This window comes from Petromyzon marinus, chromosome 56 (assembly GCF_048934315.1).
Source record: "Petromyzon marinus isolate PM22_M1 ecotype Great Lakes invasive population chromosome 56, UKy_Petmar_22M1.pri1.0, whole genome shotgun sequence".
NCBI lineage: Eukaryota > Metazoa > Chordata > Hyperoartia > Petromyzontiformes > Petromyzontidae > Petromyzon > Petromyzon marinus.
This window is the reverse complement of record NC_133722.1, coordinates 10,977,757-10,994,454: the sequence shown is the minus strand read 5'-3', so window position 1 is coordinate 10,994,454 and position 16,698 is coordinate 10,977,757. Positions and strand designations below refer to the sequence as shown.

The 16,698-nt window shown below is 54.0% G+C and overlaps 1 protein-coding gene across 1 annotated transcript; it reads right to left on the bottom strand.

The window, feature by feature from the left end:
• Window positions 1–2,411: 2,411 nt before the first annotated feature.
• LOC116954703 (tubulin alpha-1 chain-like) lies at window positions 2,412–13,380 on the bottom strand. Its single transcript, XM_032975405.2, has 5 exons — window positions 13,116–13,380; window positions 9,162–9,384; window positions 6,893–7,041; window positions 5,516–6,196; window positions 2,412–3,723 (listed from the first exon to the last, which is right to left on the bottom strand). Exons 1-5 carry the CDS (start codon window positions 13,116–13,118, stop codon window positions 3,427–3,429), a joined length of 1,353 nt encoding a protein of 450 aa, XP_032831296.1. The 5' UTR covers window positions 13,119–13,380; the 3' UTR covers window positions 2,412–3,426.
• Window positions 13,381–16,698: the final 3,318 nt, after the last annotated feature.

The window sequence follows — 16,698 nt, the reverse complement described above, 5'->3', positions numbered from 1 at the left end:
TTTGTTCACCAAAGTTCCTGTGCCTAATACCATTGCGATAATTGAAGATTTGGTCCAACAAGGATTGAATGCTGATGTACCGGCCCTGGTGAGACTGCCTCACCAATACATACTTCACCTGGAATGGAACATTCTACAAATGGGTTCTCCCTTATCTCCGGTTGTAGCCAATATTTTCATGGAAAATATTGTCAACATTTGTGCGGCGATCCACCGAGCCCTCGCTACTATTTCCACGTTGCTGGGATTGCAGGCGGCCAAGTGCAGCGGAGCCACCACTGTTCCATAGTTAGTTCCATAGTTAATTTATTTGGTATAGCCCTGTGAGCCATTCGGCTCTTGAATCGGATGTAACCGCAACAAACAAAAACATGAACAAGAAAACATCTTAAAGTGATTATGTGACTGTGCAAACAGAAAATCCAGGAAAAAAACATCAAAATATTCCTGAAATAGCACCGTACACCAACGCTGTCGCGACCGCCCGGCCAAGATCTTGGCGGCAGTGTTAGTAGCAGTGGGCTGTCACGCCCCTGTTCTTTGGGTCTTTCGGTAAAGTCACGGAGATAGTTCACGAAAGTCACGAAACCTTTAAGTCAAGATTGTTGTCACGCCCCTGTTGGAGACTATGGGAACTCCAGTTGCACACAGCACAACGCGCGGGGGTCTGCAACCTGCCACCCCATGTGGCTCTAAGAACCACCACCGTCTCGTTTTCACCATACTGAGGTGTTATTCTTTTTCCACCGATTTCGAAAACAATGTCTCTCATTGTTATTTCGGTTGACGGCCCCTGTGCTAGAACGAGCGGCAGACGCCGAGATGTTTCCGCGTTTGTATTTGAGACGCACGCGCATGCATTCAGGCACGCGTCGGCTGCGGCGTCATCCGTCAACTGTTCCTAAGAGAGCTCACCGGGATGGCCGTACGTTCACGCGTGCGTTCATCGTTGTGTCAGCTTGCCGGTGGGGAGGGGGTAGTGCCGGGTTAAGCTAGGTGCGGGGCCTGTAGCATGTGATGTTATAAAGGTGCCCTAAATAAAATAAAAACACGTAAATATGAAAACACCAATGTTTTACTTGCGTAGTAAATTAATTTACAGCCAGATAATACGACAAATCGCTAACCTTAAACGCCCAGTCGTTCATACAAGTTGAAGAAGGTATAGTACTATAGTAATAGAGCAAGTGCAGAATCACTGAACCGGAATTGGTAGCTCGAAAACACTTAGCGCAGGGCCCTTGAAAGTGCCACCACATATGTAGCTACTACATACGTAGCTATATTTGCTATTAGGATCATCCGGCACTGGGTGGGGGGGCGGTGACAAGTTAAATTTTCGCGACATGCGGTGACGAATCCGTTCAATAATTTCTGTTTTACTGGCGCAGCGGTTAACACACCGCGCTCCGAACACGGCCACCCGGTTAACATCAGTGGGGCAGGTGATATCCGAGCCAGATCTGGGCCTGTTCTAGGTTGGCTCAGCCTAAAAAAAACAAGTTACTGGCCGTGTGTAACATCACTACTGGGGAGACAAAGGTGGTCGGGCGTGGTGCCGGCCACCCACCCCTTCGTTTACTGTGCCAGCCTTAATAGATGCTCGCTAACAGGACTTGTCCCAAGTCTGGGCTTGGCTGTCTTCACTCCAACGCTGTCCTCTGGACAGTACGGTCCCTTCACCTGACGAAGGCCACTTGTGTTGTGGCCGAAACGTCGTGATTTTTGTTGTTTTATTTTTTACCTACGTGACTTTACCGAATAGAACCAAAGAGTATAAGGGGGGTCTTTGTGTAATGGCCAGAGCGGGGCAGTCTTGCACACCTCGGCTAAAGCCAAGGTCACATTCGTACGTGAATGCTGCAGCAAAGCGACTCGCAATATTGGGGATTGTCAGCATAGCGCGCGGGTTTCCTGTGGACTTTGCCTCTGCGTGCGAGGGCCTCACTCTGGTCTGGGCCGGGTCCTTTCCAGAGCCATCGGTTGCGCAACCCAACGGCTCTCGACAATTCGCAACTCAGTCACCTGGAGCTAGTGTCCATCTAAACACCTGTAGGTGTGTAGGTGTGTACGTAGTTGAATTTATTTTGCACCGCAAGTAGTCAAACGTGCAAATCGGAGGTGCGCGGGAAGGACAACAAACTAAACACAGTTCGAACGAAATGAGTTTGTCAATTTATAGATGATGATGATGATTTAATAGATCATAGCTCCAGGGGCTTCCTAATGTCGAAATGAAGAGCGTTCCAGAAGGATGCAGAAGCGCATCTGGAAGCGTACATTGCAGTGCGAGTCTATGGGTCTCTGTGTGAGACATGGGTCTCTATGTATGTATGTTGTACTTTGTTGTTGAACCTTATGTAGCCAACAGTGCAAATCGGTGGTGCAAAAACAGAGATCTCACCAAGAAGAAGCGTCTCCAACCTTTGATTTAATCAGAATCAGAATATTTATTTATACTGTAGGAATCCAATGAGCTAAAAATCTATTTTTGACAGATGTCCAGTAGGGGCACGGGGTCAGAACGTTACAACAACAAACAATACAAAAACACAATAGCAGTGCAAAGTGTAGGAAAGGTACGAAAATTACAAAAAACATAAAAAATATACTTTTTTATTTTACCAAGTAAAACCCATTGAGCTATTATCTTATTTTTCAAAAGCAACTTGGCCACAAATGATAGCTCAACAAAGTCGCTCATGTGGAAATTTTAAGCAGCCAAATAATCTAAATAATAAAAAACGCGTGTTTCAATTATTTTTTTTTTTTAATACAGATGTCCAGAATAAACACGTCCTGGCTGGAGGTGATATTACGACAGGTGGAGGAGGCATCATCCTTCCCCATAATTGTTGGGATATTCGGTCTGAAAATCAACCGTCGTTGAGCAATCGGTTGCAGATACGTCCACATGTACGCAATTCAGTTGCATGCAACCAAGTTGATTGCTCAGACGTGGGCTCTGCGTAGGCTTCTGTGTGCGGTGTGCTAAGGCCTGGAGTGGCCCCGAGGTTCTGATCGTGTTTTCAGTTTGAAGCAAGCAAAACAAACTAAGCCTCATCAACATAGTATCCACTCTACATTAGCACCTACTTTCAAATACACGTTTTTAATGGTTTTATGAAAATAAAAATCTGAACCATATTGTATTCGTATCGTGACAAGACAGATTAAATGTGTACTCTGGTACTCTCACAGTAAACAGTGGATCGTCGCAATGTGTCGTCAGAGAATGGGCCGTGGAAGAGGACCTCACGGAACTACTTGTGATGGCGATGATGATGTACATCTAGCACGCAATGGTGGATAGATCACGGCTGATGATGACGATAACACTGACGAAGAGGATGACGGGCGCCCTAACACTGATTGCGCGCACAGCCAGCAGTGGATAGATCACGGCTGACGACGACGACGGTGGCCCTAGTACTCTTCGCACTCTTCTCCGTCCCCGTCAGCGTAGTCGACGCCCACCTCCTCGTAGTCCTTCTCCAGCGCAGCCATGTCCTCGCGCGCCTCCGCGAACTCCCCCTCCTCCATGCCCTCACCCACGTACCAGTGCACGAAGGCCCGCTTGGCGTACATGAGGTCGAACTTGTGGTCCAGCCGGGCCCACGCCTCAGCGATGGCCGTGGTGTTGCTTAGCATGCACACGGCACGCTGCACCTTGGCCAGGTCGCCGCCCGGCACCGTGGTGGGCGGCTGGTAGTTGATGCCAACCTGCGTTGGCACGGCGTGCCGGGGAGGGTGACAGGTGGATGGCGCAGTGGTTAGAGCGCTGCGCGATGAACCCAGCGAGTAGCCAATCGGAGGAAGACCAAGCAGCATTTTGACAATGTTATACTTGGGCTTATTTTTTCTTCCTTATGTTCCATCATCGATATTTCGTTGTTGATTAGTATTAATGCCAGTAATATATATTTACATGGGGAGAAGCCTCGCTGAGTCTTGGCACACGTGTTTGTTGCCAGCATGTTTGGTAATGATGGTGGCTAGGAGATGTTAACTACCTCGCCTGGTATGAAGAAGGTTGTGGGTTCAATACCGACTGATACCTGCTGTATATTTGGAGTCTGCGTGTCTCTCTCTCTCCCCACGGTTGCATGGATTTTTCTCCGGGTCCTCCGGTGTTGCCCTCCACATTTATAATCAACATCACGCGTTCAGAGTATATGGCTGTTTTGATTTAAAGTTTTCGTGACTGCAGGGATTCATATTCTTGGTTCTTTCGGTAAAGTCACGTAGAAGGGAAACAATAAAATAATAATATTTCTTATTTTATTGTTTCCCTTCTACGTGACTTTGGCTGTTGTACATTTCCACGTGACAATAAGCCACTTCCTTGTAGCTCAATGGGCCTTACCTGGTGAAATAAAAAACAGTTTATTATTTAGTCGTTTTAGTTTAGTATAGGGTTTGGCGAGGTGCAATACGAGACGATCATTCGTCACGCACCGCGAGGGGGGACCACGGACGAGCGGGAAGGCAGCAGCCAGGCGCCAACGATTGCCCAAGCTCTGGGAAACCGGAGCACCCGGAGTAAACCCAACGGGTGTGAGGTGGCAACACTCGATCCCATATACAGCAGTGGCACCTCCTCGACGCCCACGGAAGGGAAGTTTCCCAACATCCGTGTGCGACCCTCCTGCCGTCGCTCGGTGTAATTCGGAGCCCACCACTCTCTCCGCGCTTCTTTTGCAACACCACGGTCGAGCCGACGCAGCCACGACTGTGGACTGACGTCCCTCGCCCGCCACGTCCCCTCCACTCTGGCTTGCTAAGATCGTTTCTGAGCATCCCTCTCGGACTCCCTGCGCTCGTGCACCAGAATCCGGCGGTGCTTGCAGTTTGTTTTGCTTTTCCCCACCTGGTTACGCACAAAGTCGATCTGAAACTTTGAATTTATTATCAAGCCGCTCGGGTCAAATGTCCAGCTCTGTGACCCACACGGCAATGCGGACTGCACCGCCGCCACTCAGAGACCCTGTCCTTCACGCGCCGATAACCCCGTGGCGAGCGGCCAAGTCGCTCCACAGTCGTTGCATCGGCAAGGTAACCGCGAGACCAAGATAATTATCGGTTATCAGATTGCCACACACGTAGAGATGTCTAAAGCAAGAAACGCAACAGTTTTGTATGCGTGTATGTTGAACTTCTTTTGCACCGTACGTAGCCAATCGTAATAATCGGAGGTGCGGGGGAAGGGCCACAAACGTTTTAAAAAAAATGGATTTTCAGCCACAAAGTTTTTTCCTTTGTAGCCGAGAAATGAAAGGACGCTGCCACAGCGACGCGCCACGCGAGTTTCCACCCGGAGAGGGCGACGGCTCGACCTCGCCTCGCGGCAACTCGCGTCTGGCAGATTGGGACAACAGTGGCAAGTTTCACTCCGAGCATCCGTCACGAAACTTCCACCGCCATCGACCACCGGCCGGTTTCCCCCGACTTTCGATAACCGGCAACCGACCGGCATATCGAAGTCACCCAGCCACAACCACGCTCCGGACGGCACCTTGAAGCCGGTGGGGCACCAGTCGACGAACTGGATGGTGCGGCGCGTCTTGATGGCGGCGATGGCGGCGTTGACGTCCTTGGGCACGATGTCGCCGCGGTAGAGCACGCAGCAGGCCATGTACTTGCCGTGGCGGGGGTCGCACTTCACCATCTGGTTGGCCGGCTCGAAGCAGGCGTTGGTGATCTCGGCGACGGACAGCTGCTCGTGGTAGGCCTTCTCGGCCGAGATGACCGGCGCGTAGGTGACCAGCGGGAAGTGGATGCGCGGGTAGGGCACCAGGTTGGTCTGGAACTCGTTGAGGTCGACGTTGAGGGCGCCGTCGAAGCGCAGCGAGGCGGTGATGGACGACACGATCTGGCCGATGAGGCGGTTGAGGTTGGTGTAGGTGGGGCGCTCGATGTCCAGGTTGCGGCGGCAGATGTCGTAGATGGCCTCGTTGTCCACCATGAAGGAGCAGTCCGAGTGCTCCAGCGTGGTGTGGGTGGTGAGGATGGAGTTGTAGGGCTCCACCACGGCGGTGGACACCTGCGGCGCCGGGTAGACGGAGAACTCCAGCTTGGACTTCTTGCCGTAGTCGACGGAGAGGCGCTCCATGAGCAGCGAGGTGAAGCCCGAGCCGGTGCCGCCGCCGAAGCTGTGGAAGATCAGGAAGCCCTGCAGCCCCGAGCAGTTGTCGGCCTGCGAGGAGGACGCACATGCAACGGGTAATGTTATCGTCGTCATCGGGCAGGTTCTATCCACTGCTGGATGGAGGCTACCCCCCCCCCCCCCCCCCCGAGCCCCCATCGTCATCGTTCACGCGACACCACGATCCGTCGAGCACCGGCGCGCGAGCCGATCTCGTCGCTCCGTCTCCCCGCTCCGTGCTCCCTCCCTTGTCTGTTGCTGCCGCGCTGTGGTTCGTCTCGACTGCCGGACGCCGCCTCCTCCCTTCTAGCCGTGAGGAGCCCCGGCGCCGGCGGTCTTTGCCAGCAGTAAACGGTTACAGCACCACAAAAATGTAGCGGCCCAATTCTGGACAAATGTGACCGCTGCTCTCGGCACTGAGATGGAAACTTCCAATCGGAAATCTTAGACGGAGGTCGTGCTCTGTGGACACCCATCTGCTGCTGCTGCTGTTGACGATTCTGATGCTCGTGTTGACGCCGATTCTGAAGCCTCCTCTGGCGCTAACGTTGTCGCCCATGACGGTGCCAGCGCTGGCACCGTCGGTGACGCCGACGCTGGCTACGACACTGACACGGCCGGTGCCGCGGGTGCTGCGCGGTGCCGCGTGGTAGGCGGCACGCGGTGCCACGTGGTAGGCGGCACGCGGTGTGTGGTAGGCGGCACGTGGTGTGTGGTAGGCAGCACGGGGTGCCACGTGGTAGGCACCAGCTTGCGGATGCGGTCGAGCACCGGCTCCACGATCTCCTTGCCCACGGTGTAGTGGCCGCGCGCGTAGTTGTTGGCCGCGTCCTCCTTGGCCGTGATCAGCTGCTCGGGGTGGAAGAGTTGGCGGTACGCGCCCGTGCGGATCTCACCTGGACGGGCACACAGGCGGGGGGGGGGGGGGGAGGGGGGCACCGCGCACACGGAGTGGCCGCAGCCAGCAGAACATTTTGTGAGCGGCCAGATGATTGTCTTGCGCAAGGCTGCATTCACGTGACTTGTACCTGTCTCTTAGATGGCATGCGCTGTCTAAACAATGCGAGGGTTTGTGGAGGGCGATTGCCCACTTTACCACCGCCCCCCCCCCCGCACGGGCGGGCCTCTGTTTACACGATTTTGTTAACTTTTATTTTTATTTTACCAGGCTTAGGCCACACTGAGCTATACAGCTCTTTTTCAGAAGCGACCAGGCCATCACAAATTATAGCTCAACAAAGTGGCTTATCGTCATAATGCGGAAATTTATAGCAGCCAAATACTCTAAACGTGTGATGTTGATTATAAATGGTGAGGGAAAAGCCGGGGGATCCACGCGACTACGAGGAGAGAGACACGCAGACTCCAAATATACAACAGGCATCGTCAGGGTCGAGATTGAACCCCACGACCTCCTGCATACCAGGCGAGGTAGTTAACATCTCATAGCCACTGTGGCGCTCTGCACTCGATGCAGCAGAAGCGAGAACCACGGCTTCCTCCTGTGGTTGCAGTCCGCCCCAGATGCTTCCTCCTCGAATCTCGCAATCGCCATGCAAATACCAACCCCTCCTGCCCGCCCCGCAATTAATAATAATAGTTAATAATTATTAATTATTGTCATTTCAATGTGTGACGCGCTGCACGCCAGGAGGAGGCAGCAGCAGCCACACGGTGAGCACGTGCAAAATTCACCCACCAAAGCTCTGCGGTCCTCTACATTTTAAGATGTTACCGGCCAATATATGAGTGTTTTTACGCGTTGGATAAAACCGTAGCACCCTGAGAAAAAACCCACGCATGCAAAGAAAGTCAACGCTCGATCCCATACAGATGGAACAGGTGGAGTCCACATATTTGTTGCCCCACCGTCTCCTGGCGAGCCAGGGTAGGGCACCCTCTCGACACCCCAAGGGGAGGAGGGGGTTTAACAAGATCTGTGCGGTTATCCATCAACTTTCACCGCTGCCTCCACGGCGCTGGGTTACAGGCAGTCACGTGCCCCCCCCCCACTCACTTTGCCTGCATCCGCACCTCCGATGAGCACGGTTGGCTATGTACAGTGCGAAAGAATGTGACCACACGTGGTGCGTACATCCCAGTTTGCATTTGAAGGTCAATGCGGCCCTCGGATGCTGGCTGAGAAACAAAAGATAAAGGCGCGGCCCTGAAATTTCCTGCTCACGTCACTGCTGCTGGAAGGGGCCTCCAATTTAGTGGGGGCTTCTATAGATAAGGAGCCACATCCAGAGTATGCGTCGGGGCCTACTCTTCCACACTGGTCAGACGTTTTGGAAGGGATGGAAGTACCCACACTTTACCCCATCACACGCGACCTGCCGACTGGTGAACGCAGGTCCCACTGATGCTGTGTGGACAGACGCTGCGCTGGAGGGAGGGGATTTAAGAAACGTGCCCCCTCCCCCCATTGTTTCAACGGCCGCACCGGGATGTGGAATCGAACCGGCGCCCTCTGGGCGGCAAGGCCAGTGGCGCCGCTGACCGTTGTGAAACATCTCCTGCCCAGCTGTTCACGGCGGGGCACGGCGCGTTGGACGCTGCGAGATTTCCTGCTGGATTCTCCGTCTCGTTACGAGACGCTGATCGCGCGGACGCAATGACAATGGGGGGGGGGGGGGAGGAGATTGAAATGAAAAGAAAGCCCGAAGGGATCGTTTTGTGCAAGAATCCGAATTCTTAGCGGGCGACCGAACAGCGCTGCGAGCTGCGAGCGCAGCGCTGCTGCGCCTGGCCGCGTGGCTCAGCGGCACCACAGCGAGCGGCTCGCGATCGGAACGCGGCTGAGTTCAAATCCCGGTTCGTGGTTGCCTCGGGTCACCATCATCACCATCCCTGCGGGGCCGATAAAATGAGTAAACACTCGACGGGAAGATCAACAGTGGTCGCCCGGCAGGTAGACTCGCTCCCCGCACCGATCGCCACCTTCGGACATAGCAACGTGGAATTTCCATCGGCGGCTTCACGCGAGAGGAGCGAGAGCGGGCGGGCCGCGTACCGATGACGGACGGCTCGAGGTCGACGAAGACGGCGCGGGGCACGCGTTTGCCGGAGTCGGTCTCGCCGAAGAAGGTGGACGAGGAGTCGTCCTTGGAAACGGGGACCGTCGCGTCGAGCGGCCGCCCGTCGGGCCCGATGCCGTGCTCGAGGCAGTAGAGCTCCCAGCACGCGTTGCCCATCTGCACCCCGGCCTGGCCGATGTGCACGGAGATGCACTCGCGCTGCGCTCCGTGCATGGTGGGTTAGGGGGGGGGGGAGAAACGTGGGGTGAGAGGTGGAGAAAGAGGTGAGGTGAGGTTTGGGGAGAGGTGTGGGTGAGGTGTGGGGTGAGACGTGGGGTGAGAGGTGGGGTGAGAGGTGGAGAGAGAGGTGAGGTCAGGTTTGGGGAGATACACGGGGAGAGGTGTGGGTGAGGTGTGGGGTGAGATGTGGGGTGAGAGGTGGAGAGAGAGGTGAGGTGAGGTGTGGGGAGAGACACGGGGAGAGGTGTGGGTGAGGTGTGGGGTGAGACGTGGGGTGAGAGGTGGAGAGAGAGGTGAGGTGAGGTTTGGGGAAAGACACGGGGTGAGGTGTGGGTGAGGTGTGGGGTGAGACGTGGGGTGAGAGGTGGAGAGAGAGGTGAGGTGAGGTTTGGGGAGAGACACAGGGAGAGGGGTGGGTGAGGTGTGGGGTGAGAGGTGGAGAGAGAGGTGAGGTGAGGTTTGGGGAGAGACACGGGGAGAGGTGTGGGTGAGGTGTGGGGTGAGACGTGGGGTGAGAGGTGGAGAGAGAGGTGAGGTGAGGTTTGGGGAGAGACACAGGGAGAGGTGTGGGTGAGGTGTGGGGTGAGACGTGGGGTGAGAGGTGGAGAGAGAGGTGAGGTCAGGTTTGGGGAGATACACGGGGAGAGGTGTGGGTGAGGTGTGGGGTGAGATGTGGGGTGAGAGGTGGAGAGAGAGGTGAGGTGAGGTGTGGGGAGAGACACGGGGAGAGGTGTGGGTGAGGTGTGGGGTGAGACGTGGGGTGAGAGGTGGAGAGAGAGGTGAGGTGAGGTTTGGGGAGAGACACGGGGTGAGGTGTGGGTGAGGTGTGAGGTGAGACGTCGGGTGAGAGGTGGAGAGAGAGGTGGAGAGAGACGTGGGGAGAGTCGTGGGGTGAGAGGTGAGGTGTAGAGAGATATGTGGGGTGAGACGAGGGCTGAGACGTGGGGTGAGAGGTGAGGTGAGACGTGGGGTGAGGTGTGGGGAGAGACGCGGGGTGCGGTGTGGGTGAGGTGTGGGGTGAGGCGCTGGGTGAGATGCAGCAGTGCAGCCAACACTGGGAGGCAGTGAACCCGAGGCATCGGGTATTAACACTGAACCCCAAGAACCCCAACGTTGCCTTAATCTGGCTTGCTGAGCCTCGGGCATTAGGACTGAACCCTAAGCATGCTAAAGGTCGCCTCGTCTGGCCATCTGAGCTTTGAGCATTGCCGCTGCCCCGTGAGGTTCCTCCAGGTGCCTTAGTCTGGCTCCACGAGCCCAGACACTGGGGCCGTATTGCCCCCTGCGCGTTGTGATGTCGCAACCCGCTGTGCGCCACCGACTCTGGAGATGCTGAAACGCAGATTGCTGACCCACCCCTACCGACTGGACGTTTGTGAACAAAGAGCTTCATAGCTCATCGGATTTCTCCTGCTGGAGTCTATATAAAAAGTCGGATTCTGATTTGCGTGGCGTCAAAAGGCCGTGGCTGCTACTCGGAAGGTGCTCCTCATCCAGCAGTGGATTCGACCAAAGCTAGGGCTGTGCGTGCAAAGACAACAAAGACAAAGTACCCCCGTATAGCCTGTAACAGACTGTTGGGGCAAGTGCTGTAAGCGAGTAGCGCCTATGAAGGCTGGCACTGTGGCACACGGGGGGGGGGGTGGGTGGCTAGCAACCACGCCCGGCTGCCTTTGTCTCCCCAGTGGCGATGTTTACCACACACCGCACCAGGTACTCATTTGAGGCTGAGACGACCTAGGGGAGGCCCAGGACCGGCTCAAGTAATCGTCACCGGGTGTTGGCCGTAATCGGGAATCGAACTCGGGTGGCCGGGTTCGTAGCGCAACGTGCGCGCGCACACTCACCGAAACCTCTGAAACAAATCATTGTTAATCGAACAATGGATTCACCACAGGGTAGCGCACGGACGAACCCTGATTAATAATACAAACTAATGCTGATTGATTATTGTTAATGAATTATTAATTAGTGTGAGTGAGCGTTCTCCGGGTCGTGTGGCGCTGTGGCCAGAGCACTCTCCTCATAACTGGATGGTCATAAATTGGGCTCAGATATCCCCCTCCGCTCCCCTCCATATTTCCTCTGCAGTAAATAAAATGAGAACAACACTGTGTCCACTCAGTGCGAAAGTCAGCCGTGGTCGTCCGATGCCAACACTGAGCTCCCGGCCATAGGAATGTGGAATTTCCATCACTGGCTCAGGGACCACAAACCGAGATGAGCACAGTACCGACCCAAGCTTGTTTGAGAAGGCAGACGGCTTTGACTTTCATGTGCTGTGCAGCAGGTCCCTTACCCGAAACGTCGCCCATTACTTATTTTCAGGACACAGCATAATTATTGACGCGTGTTGCCAACTCGGCATGTCCACCACTGCCACCACAGCAGCAGCCTCACCGCCATCGCCACACAATGTGAGTTATAGTTGCATCCTGAGACAAAACGATCTGGATAACTCATAATAAACCTTGTATGTACAGGTACCTTAAACTTCTTTCGCACCGTACGTAGCCAACCGCGCTAATCAGAGGTGCGGGGGAAGGACAATAAGCTAAACACAAAAAATCAGTTCTAATGAAATTAGTTTGTCGATCTGAACGTTGATTTAAAAGTGCATAGCTCCAGTGGCTTCCTAATAACGGAAGGGAAGAGCGTTCCAGACGGCCGCGGAAGCGCGCCTGAAAGCGCCGCGCGATGATGCGGTGACCGCCGCCTTTGTTCGATGGCGAGCAGCCGAAAGCCGCCGCTGCTGTTGCGAGGATGATGACCGGATGAGTTGGCGTGGTGATGGAAAATAGCTCTTTGACGAGATCAGCGAGCCATTTCTCAATCCACTGCTGGATGAAGGCCTCCCCCACGCCGCGTTGACCAGGACCGGTTCAGATACGATTCGCCGCTGATATTAGACGTGGCCCTGGAATTGAACTCATGTGACCGCATTCGTAGCGCAATGCGCTAACAACCACCACCACGCGTTAGTGGCGTGCTCCAAACTACCGTAACCTCCACTTATAAACCGCACCTCCGATTAGCACGGTTGGGTACGTGCGGTCAACAAACATAGATACAAACCATCCTAAATTAACGAATCAGCTATGACCGTATTCTATGGATTATAAGACGCTCCGGAAAGTAATACGCACATCAAATGTGTGCCTGGTGTCAATCAAGTTATACGGAGACAACGCCTCCCCCACTCCCCCGTGTAGCCTGTAACAGACTGCTGGGGCAAGTGCTGTTAGCGCCAGCACCTATGAAGGCCGGCACGGCACACGAGGGGGGTGGGTGGATAACACCAAGTCCGGCCGCCTTTGTCTCCCCGGTGCTGATGTTTACTACACCGCGCCAGGTACTCATTTAAGGCTGAGTCGACCTAGCGGAGGGCGCCAGGACCGTTTCAAATATTCGCCACTTATTTATTTATGCGCCGTGAGCGGGAATGTATTGAGCTTGCCAGACTAAAATACCTCCCCAAATCGCATGGACGGTAACCTACAATGCCACGCAGCCTGACAATTCTAACACGACTGTAATTAAAACAACAATGCCCTCCTTAGTTTAGCCAAGAGTCTCAGGACCCTTGTCAGGAGGTTGCTGCTACATGAGAATCAGAATCTGTATTTTTCCCAGAGGAGGGATCCGATGAGCGATTAAGCTCTTTTTCACAGATGTCCAGTACCGTACGCTGTTCTGCACATGTGGCTCACCATGTCGTTTGTTGTTGAGAACCCACGAGGTAGAGGCGGTCAATTCCTGGACGTTCACAGGGCGAGCAGCAGACGGAGCGAGCCGGGAAGTCTCACTGTGGGGAGTCTCACTGCGAGGAGTCTCACTGTGTGCCGGGGAGTCTCACTGTGAGCCGGGAAGTCTCACTGCGTGACCGTTTGAAGAGGCCGAGGTGAGAGGTGAATCCGGGCTGGGAGTGGCTCGGTGCTGACCGTTTTATACCGCGAGTCACGCACTCCACGGCGACTTTGTCTGCTCAGGGGTGGGGGCTCACGACTCGCGAGGGGCGGAGTCGCGGGGGGTGGGGGGGGGAGAAGTCAGAAAGAGAGAGAGCACAAAGAGGCACAACCGAAGCATTTACACAAAGACAAATATCCCCCGTATAGCCTGTGACAGACTTTGGCAGACTTTGGCAGACTGTTGGGGCAAGTGCTGTTGGTGAGTAGCACCTATGAAGGCCGTCACAGCACACGGGGGGGTGGGTGGCCAGCACCACGCCCGGTCGCCTTGGTCTCCCCAGTGGCGATGTTTACATAATGCAGCAGGTACTCATTTCAGGCTGAGACAACCTAGGGGAGGCCCAGGACCGACTGAGATAATCGTCACTGGTGTTGGCCGTGAGCGGGAATCGAACTCTGGTTGCCGTGTTTGTAGCGCAGCGCCCTAAGCCGCTACACTGCCGCTCCCCACACAATACTCAAGGAGGCAGCATCAACCATCGCGCCAACTCCGGGCATCGTCGCAGCAGCAGCAGCAGCCGCCTTTGGCTGCTAACCATCGAACAAAGGCGGTGGTCACTGCAGCTACGCACTTTTAAATCACCATCTAGATTGACAAACGCATTTCTGTACAACTGCTTTGTGTTTACATTTTGATTTAAAGTTGTCGTGACTGCAGGGATTCATCTTCTTGCTTCTTTCGGTAAAGTCACCACGAAGAAGGGAAACAATAAAATAATAAAAAATATAAAAAATACAATTCTCACGACGTTTCGACTGCAACACAAGCAATCATCATCAGGTGACTTTAGCGAAAGAACCAAGAATATTATTTGTGTTTAGTTTGTTGTCCTGCCCCACCCGCACCTCCGATTAGCGCGGTTGGCTGGGTACGGTACGAAAACAGATCCCTGCAGGGTGGGCTGGTAGGAACATTGTTGGAATTTTGCGCAATTTTATTTTTACACCCCAACAGCACGAGATTTCACTTCGTTAAAGCATTGAAAGGGGACGGACGGACGGACACATTAATCTATTGCAGGCTGGTACACTCAGTTTACAACTTCGTTCCTACCAGTATAAGTTCAACGTAGGCTCGCACACGACACACACACACGTGGACCGCCCGCCAGCAGATGGAAGGGCTGATTGGCGGAGCGCCACAGCACGGATGGAGCACTGCGATTAGAGCGGCCCTCGACGACCAACGCCGCTTATCTCCCAGAGCAGAACTTCGTGAAACCCGCTCCTCTATCGGCGAGCGGTGGCGCAGTGGTCAGCGCACCACGCTACGCGTCGGGCAATCCGAGTTGTAGTGCCACCCTGGGGAGAAAACACGTGACGTACCACAGCACATTAGGCCATCAAGGTATCACGATAATGATGATGATGATCCTTATCTCTCGTTAGAGAATTGTAACAAGATGAGTTGGCGTTATACATCGCAGCGCCGTCGTCCGTGCAGATTGCATCACTCACAGTCGCTGAGGAGCTCACAATTGTTGGTTGCTAACGCTACCAACAATTACCCAAGCTCTGCGGTCCTCTATATATTCAGCTGATTTCAGTAAATTCATGAGTGTGTTTTTACGCATGTGGGAGGAAAACCAGAGCACGAGTTAAAAAAAAACGCGTGCGAGGGTGCAACACTTTATCCGACACAGAAGGGAGAAGTGACAGATAGAAATTAGTCCACACTCTTTTGCATGTTGAGCGTCTTTCGCACCGTACGTAGCCAACCGCGCTAATCCGAGGTGCGGGTGAAGAACAACAACACTACACACTAAAAGCCGTTGTAAAGAAATGAGTTTTCCATCTAGATTATTTAAAAGCGCTTCGCCTCCAGTGGCTTCCTAATATCGGAAGAGCATTCCAGACGGCCGCAGGAGAAGCGCATCTGAAAGTCGCGCGCGACGCTGCGGTGACCACCGTCCTCGTGGGATGGCGACGCCGCTGCTGTGGCGGCCTTCACCTGGCGAGTCGGGGTCCCCATCGACGTCCACGGGGCTGGGGAAGTTTGCAACATTCGTGAGCGAAGCAACTTGTACGGAGGAGTACGACGACAAGGAGGCTTCTACTGTAGACCAGCGTTCTTCACTCGTTTTTAGAGGGGGGGGGGGGGGCGCTGATGACGATAGGACATGGCCAGTGCGAGGAGGACCGCCACACATTTGCAACCATTGTTGGGTTTGACAGCAACACGATGATGACGACGATGATGGTGGGGGTGTTGTGATGATGATGATGGTGGGGGTGTTGTGATGATGATGATGGTGGGGGTGTTGTGATGGGGGTGTTGTGATGATGGGGGGTGTTGTGATGTTGATGGGGGTGTGATGATGGGGGGTGTTGTGATGATGGTGGTGGGGGTATTGTGATGGGGGTGTTGTGATCATGATGGGGGGTGTTGTGATGTTGATAGGGGGTGTGATGATGGGGGGTGTTGTGATGTTGATGGGGGGTGTGATGATGGGGGGTGTTGCGGTGTTGATGGGGGGTGTGATGATGGGGGGTGTTGTGATGTTGATGGGGGGGGTGTGATGATGGGGGGTGTTGTGATATTGATGGGGGGTGTGATGATGGGGGGTGTTGTGATGTTGATAGGGGGTGTGATGATGGGGGGTGTTGTGATGTTGATGGGGGGTGTGATGATGGGGGGTGTTGTGATGTTGATGGGGGTGTGATGATGGGGGGTGTTGTGATGTTGATGGGGGGTGTGATGATGGGGGGTGTTGTGATGTTGATGGGGGGTGTGATGATGGGGGGTGTTGTGATGTTGATGGGGGGTGTGATGATGGGGGTGTTGTGATATTGATGGGGGGTGTGATGATGGGGGGTGTTGTGATGTTGATAGGGGGTGTGATGATGGGGGGTGTTGTGATGTTGATGGGGGGTGTGATGATGGGGGGTGTTGTGATGTTGATGGGGGTGTGATGATGGGGGGTGTTGTGATGTTGATGGGGGGTGTGATGATGGGGGGTGTTGTGATGTTGATGGGGGGTGTGATGATGGGGGGTGTGATGATGGGAGGTGTTGCCGCTCGTTGTGTGGTTGTCGGGGCCGCACTAAAGGCCACAGGGGCCGCCAGTAGCCCGCGGGCCCTGCAGTGAGGAACACGGCTCGACATTTGATAAAAACGAAACATTATTCGATAAATTTTCATGTTGCAGAGTGCCATTCACTTTCGGTTCGTGTTTTAATTTCCATCAATTGCAATGACTACAATTTCACACATTCTCGGAATTATTTTATATATATACCAAATAATTACAGTGATGCCCTCAACTATTTTCTCAGAAAAGCCTCTTCTTTGAGTCTCAAGACTGTTTTCAGGAGGGTTCTGCCT

Bases quoted from the DNA above. Each gene is read 5' to 3' on its own strand.
- LOC116954703 (XM_032975405.2), bottom strand. The intron at 6,197-6,892 runs GTGCCTACCACG...TCCTCCTCGCAG, and splicing joins TCGACCGCATCCGCAAGCTG to GCCGACAACTGCTCGGGGCT. The intron at 3,724-5,515 runs GTGCCGTCCGGA...GTGCCAACGCAG, and splicing joins GGTGCCCCACCGGCTTCAAG to GTTGGCATCAACTACCAGCC.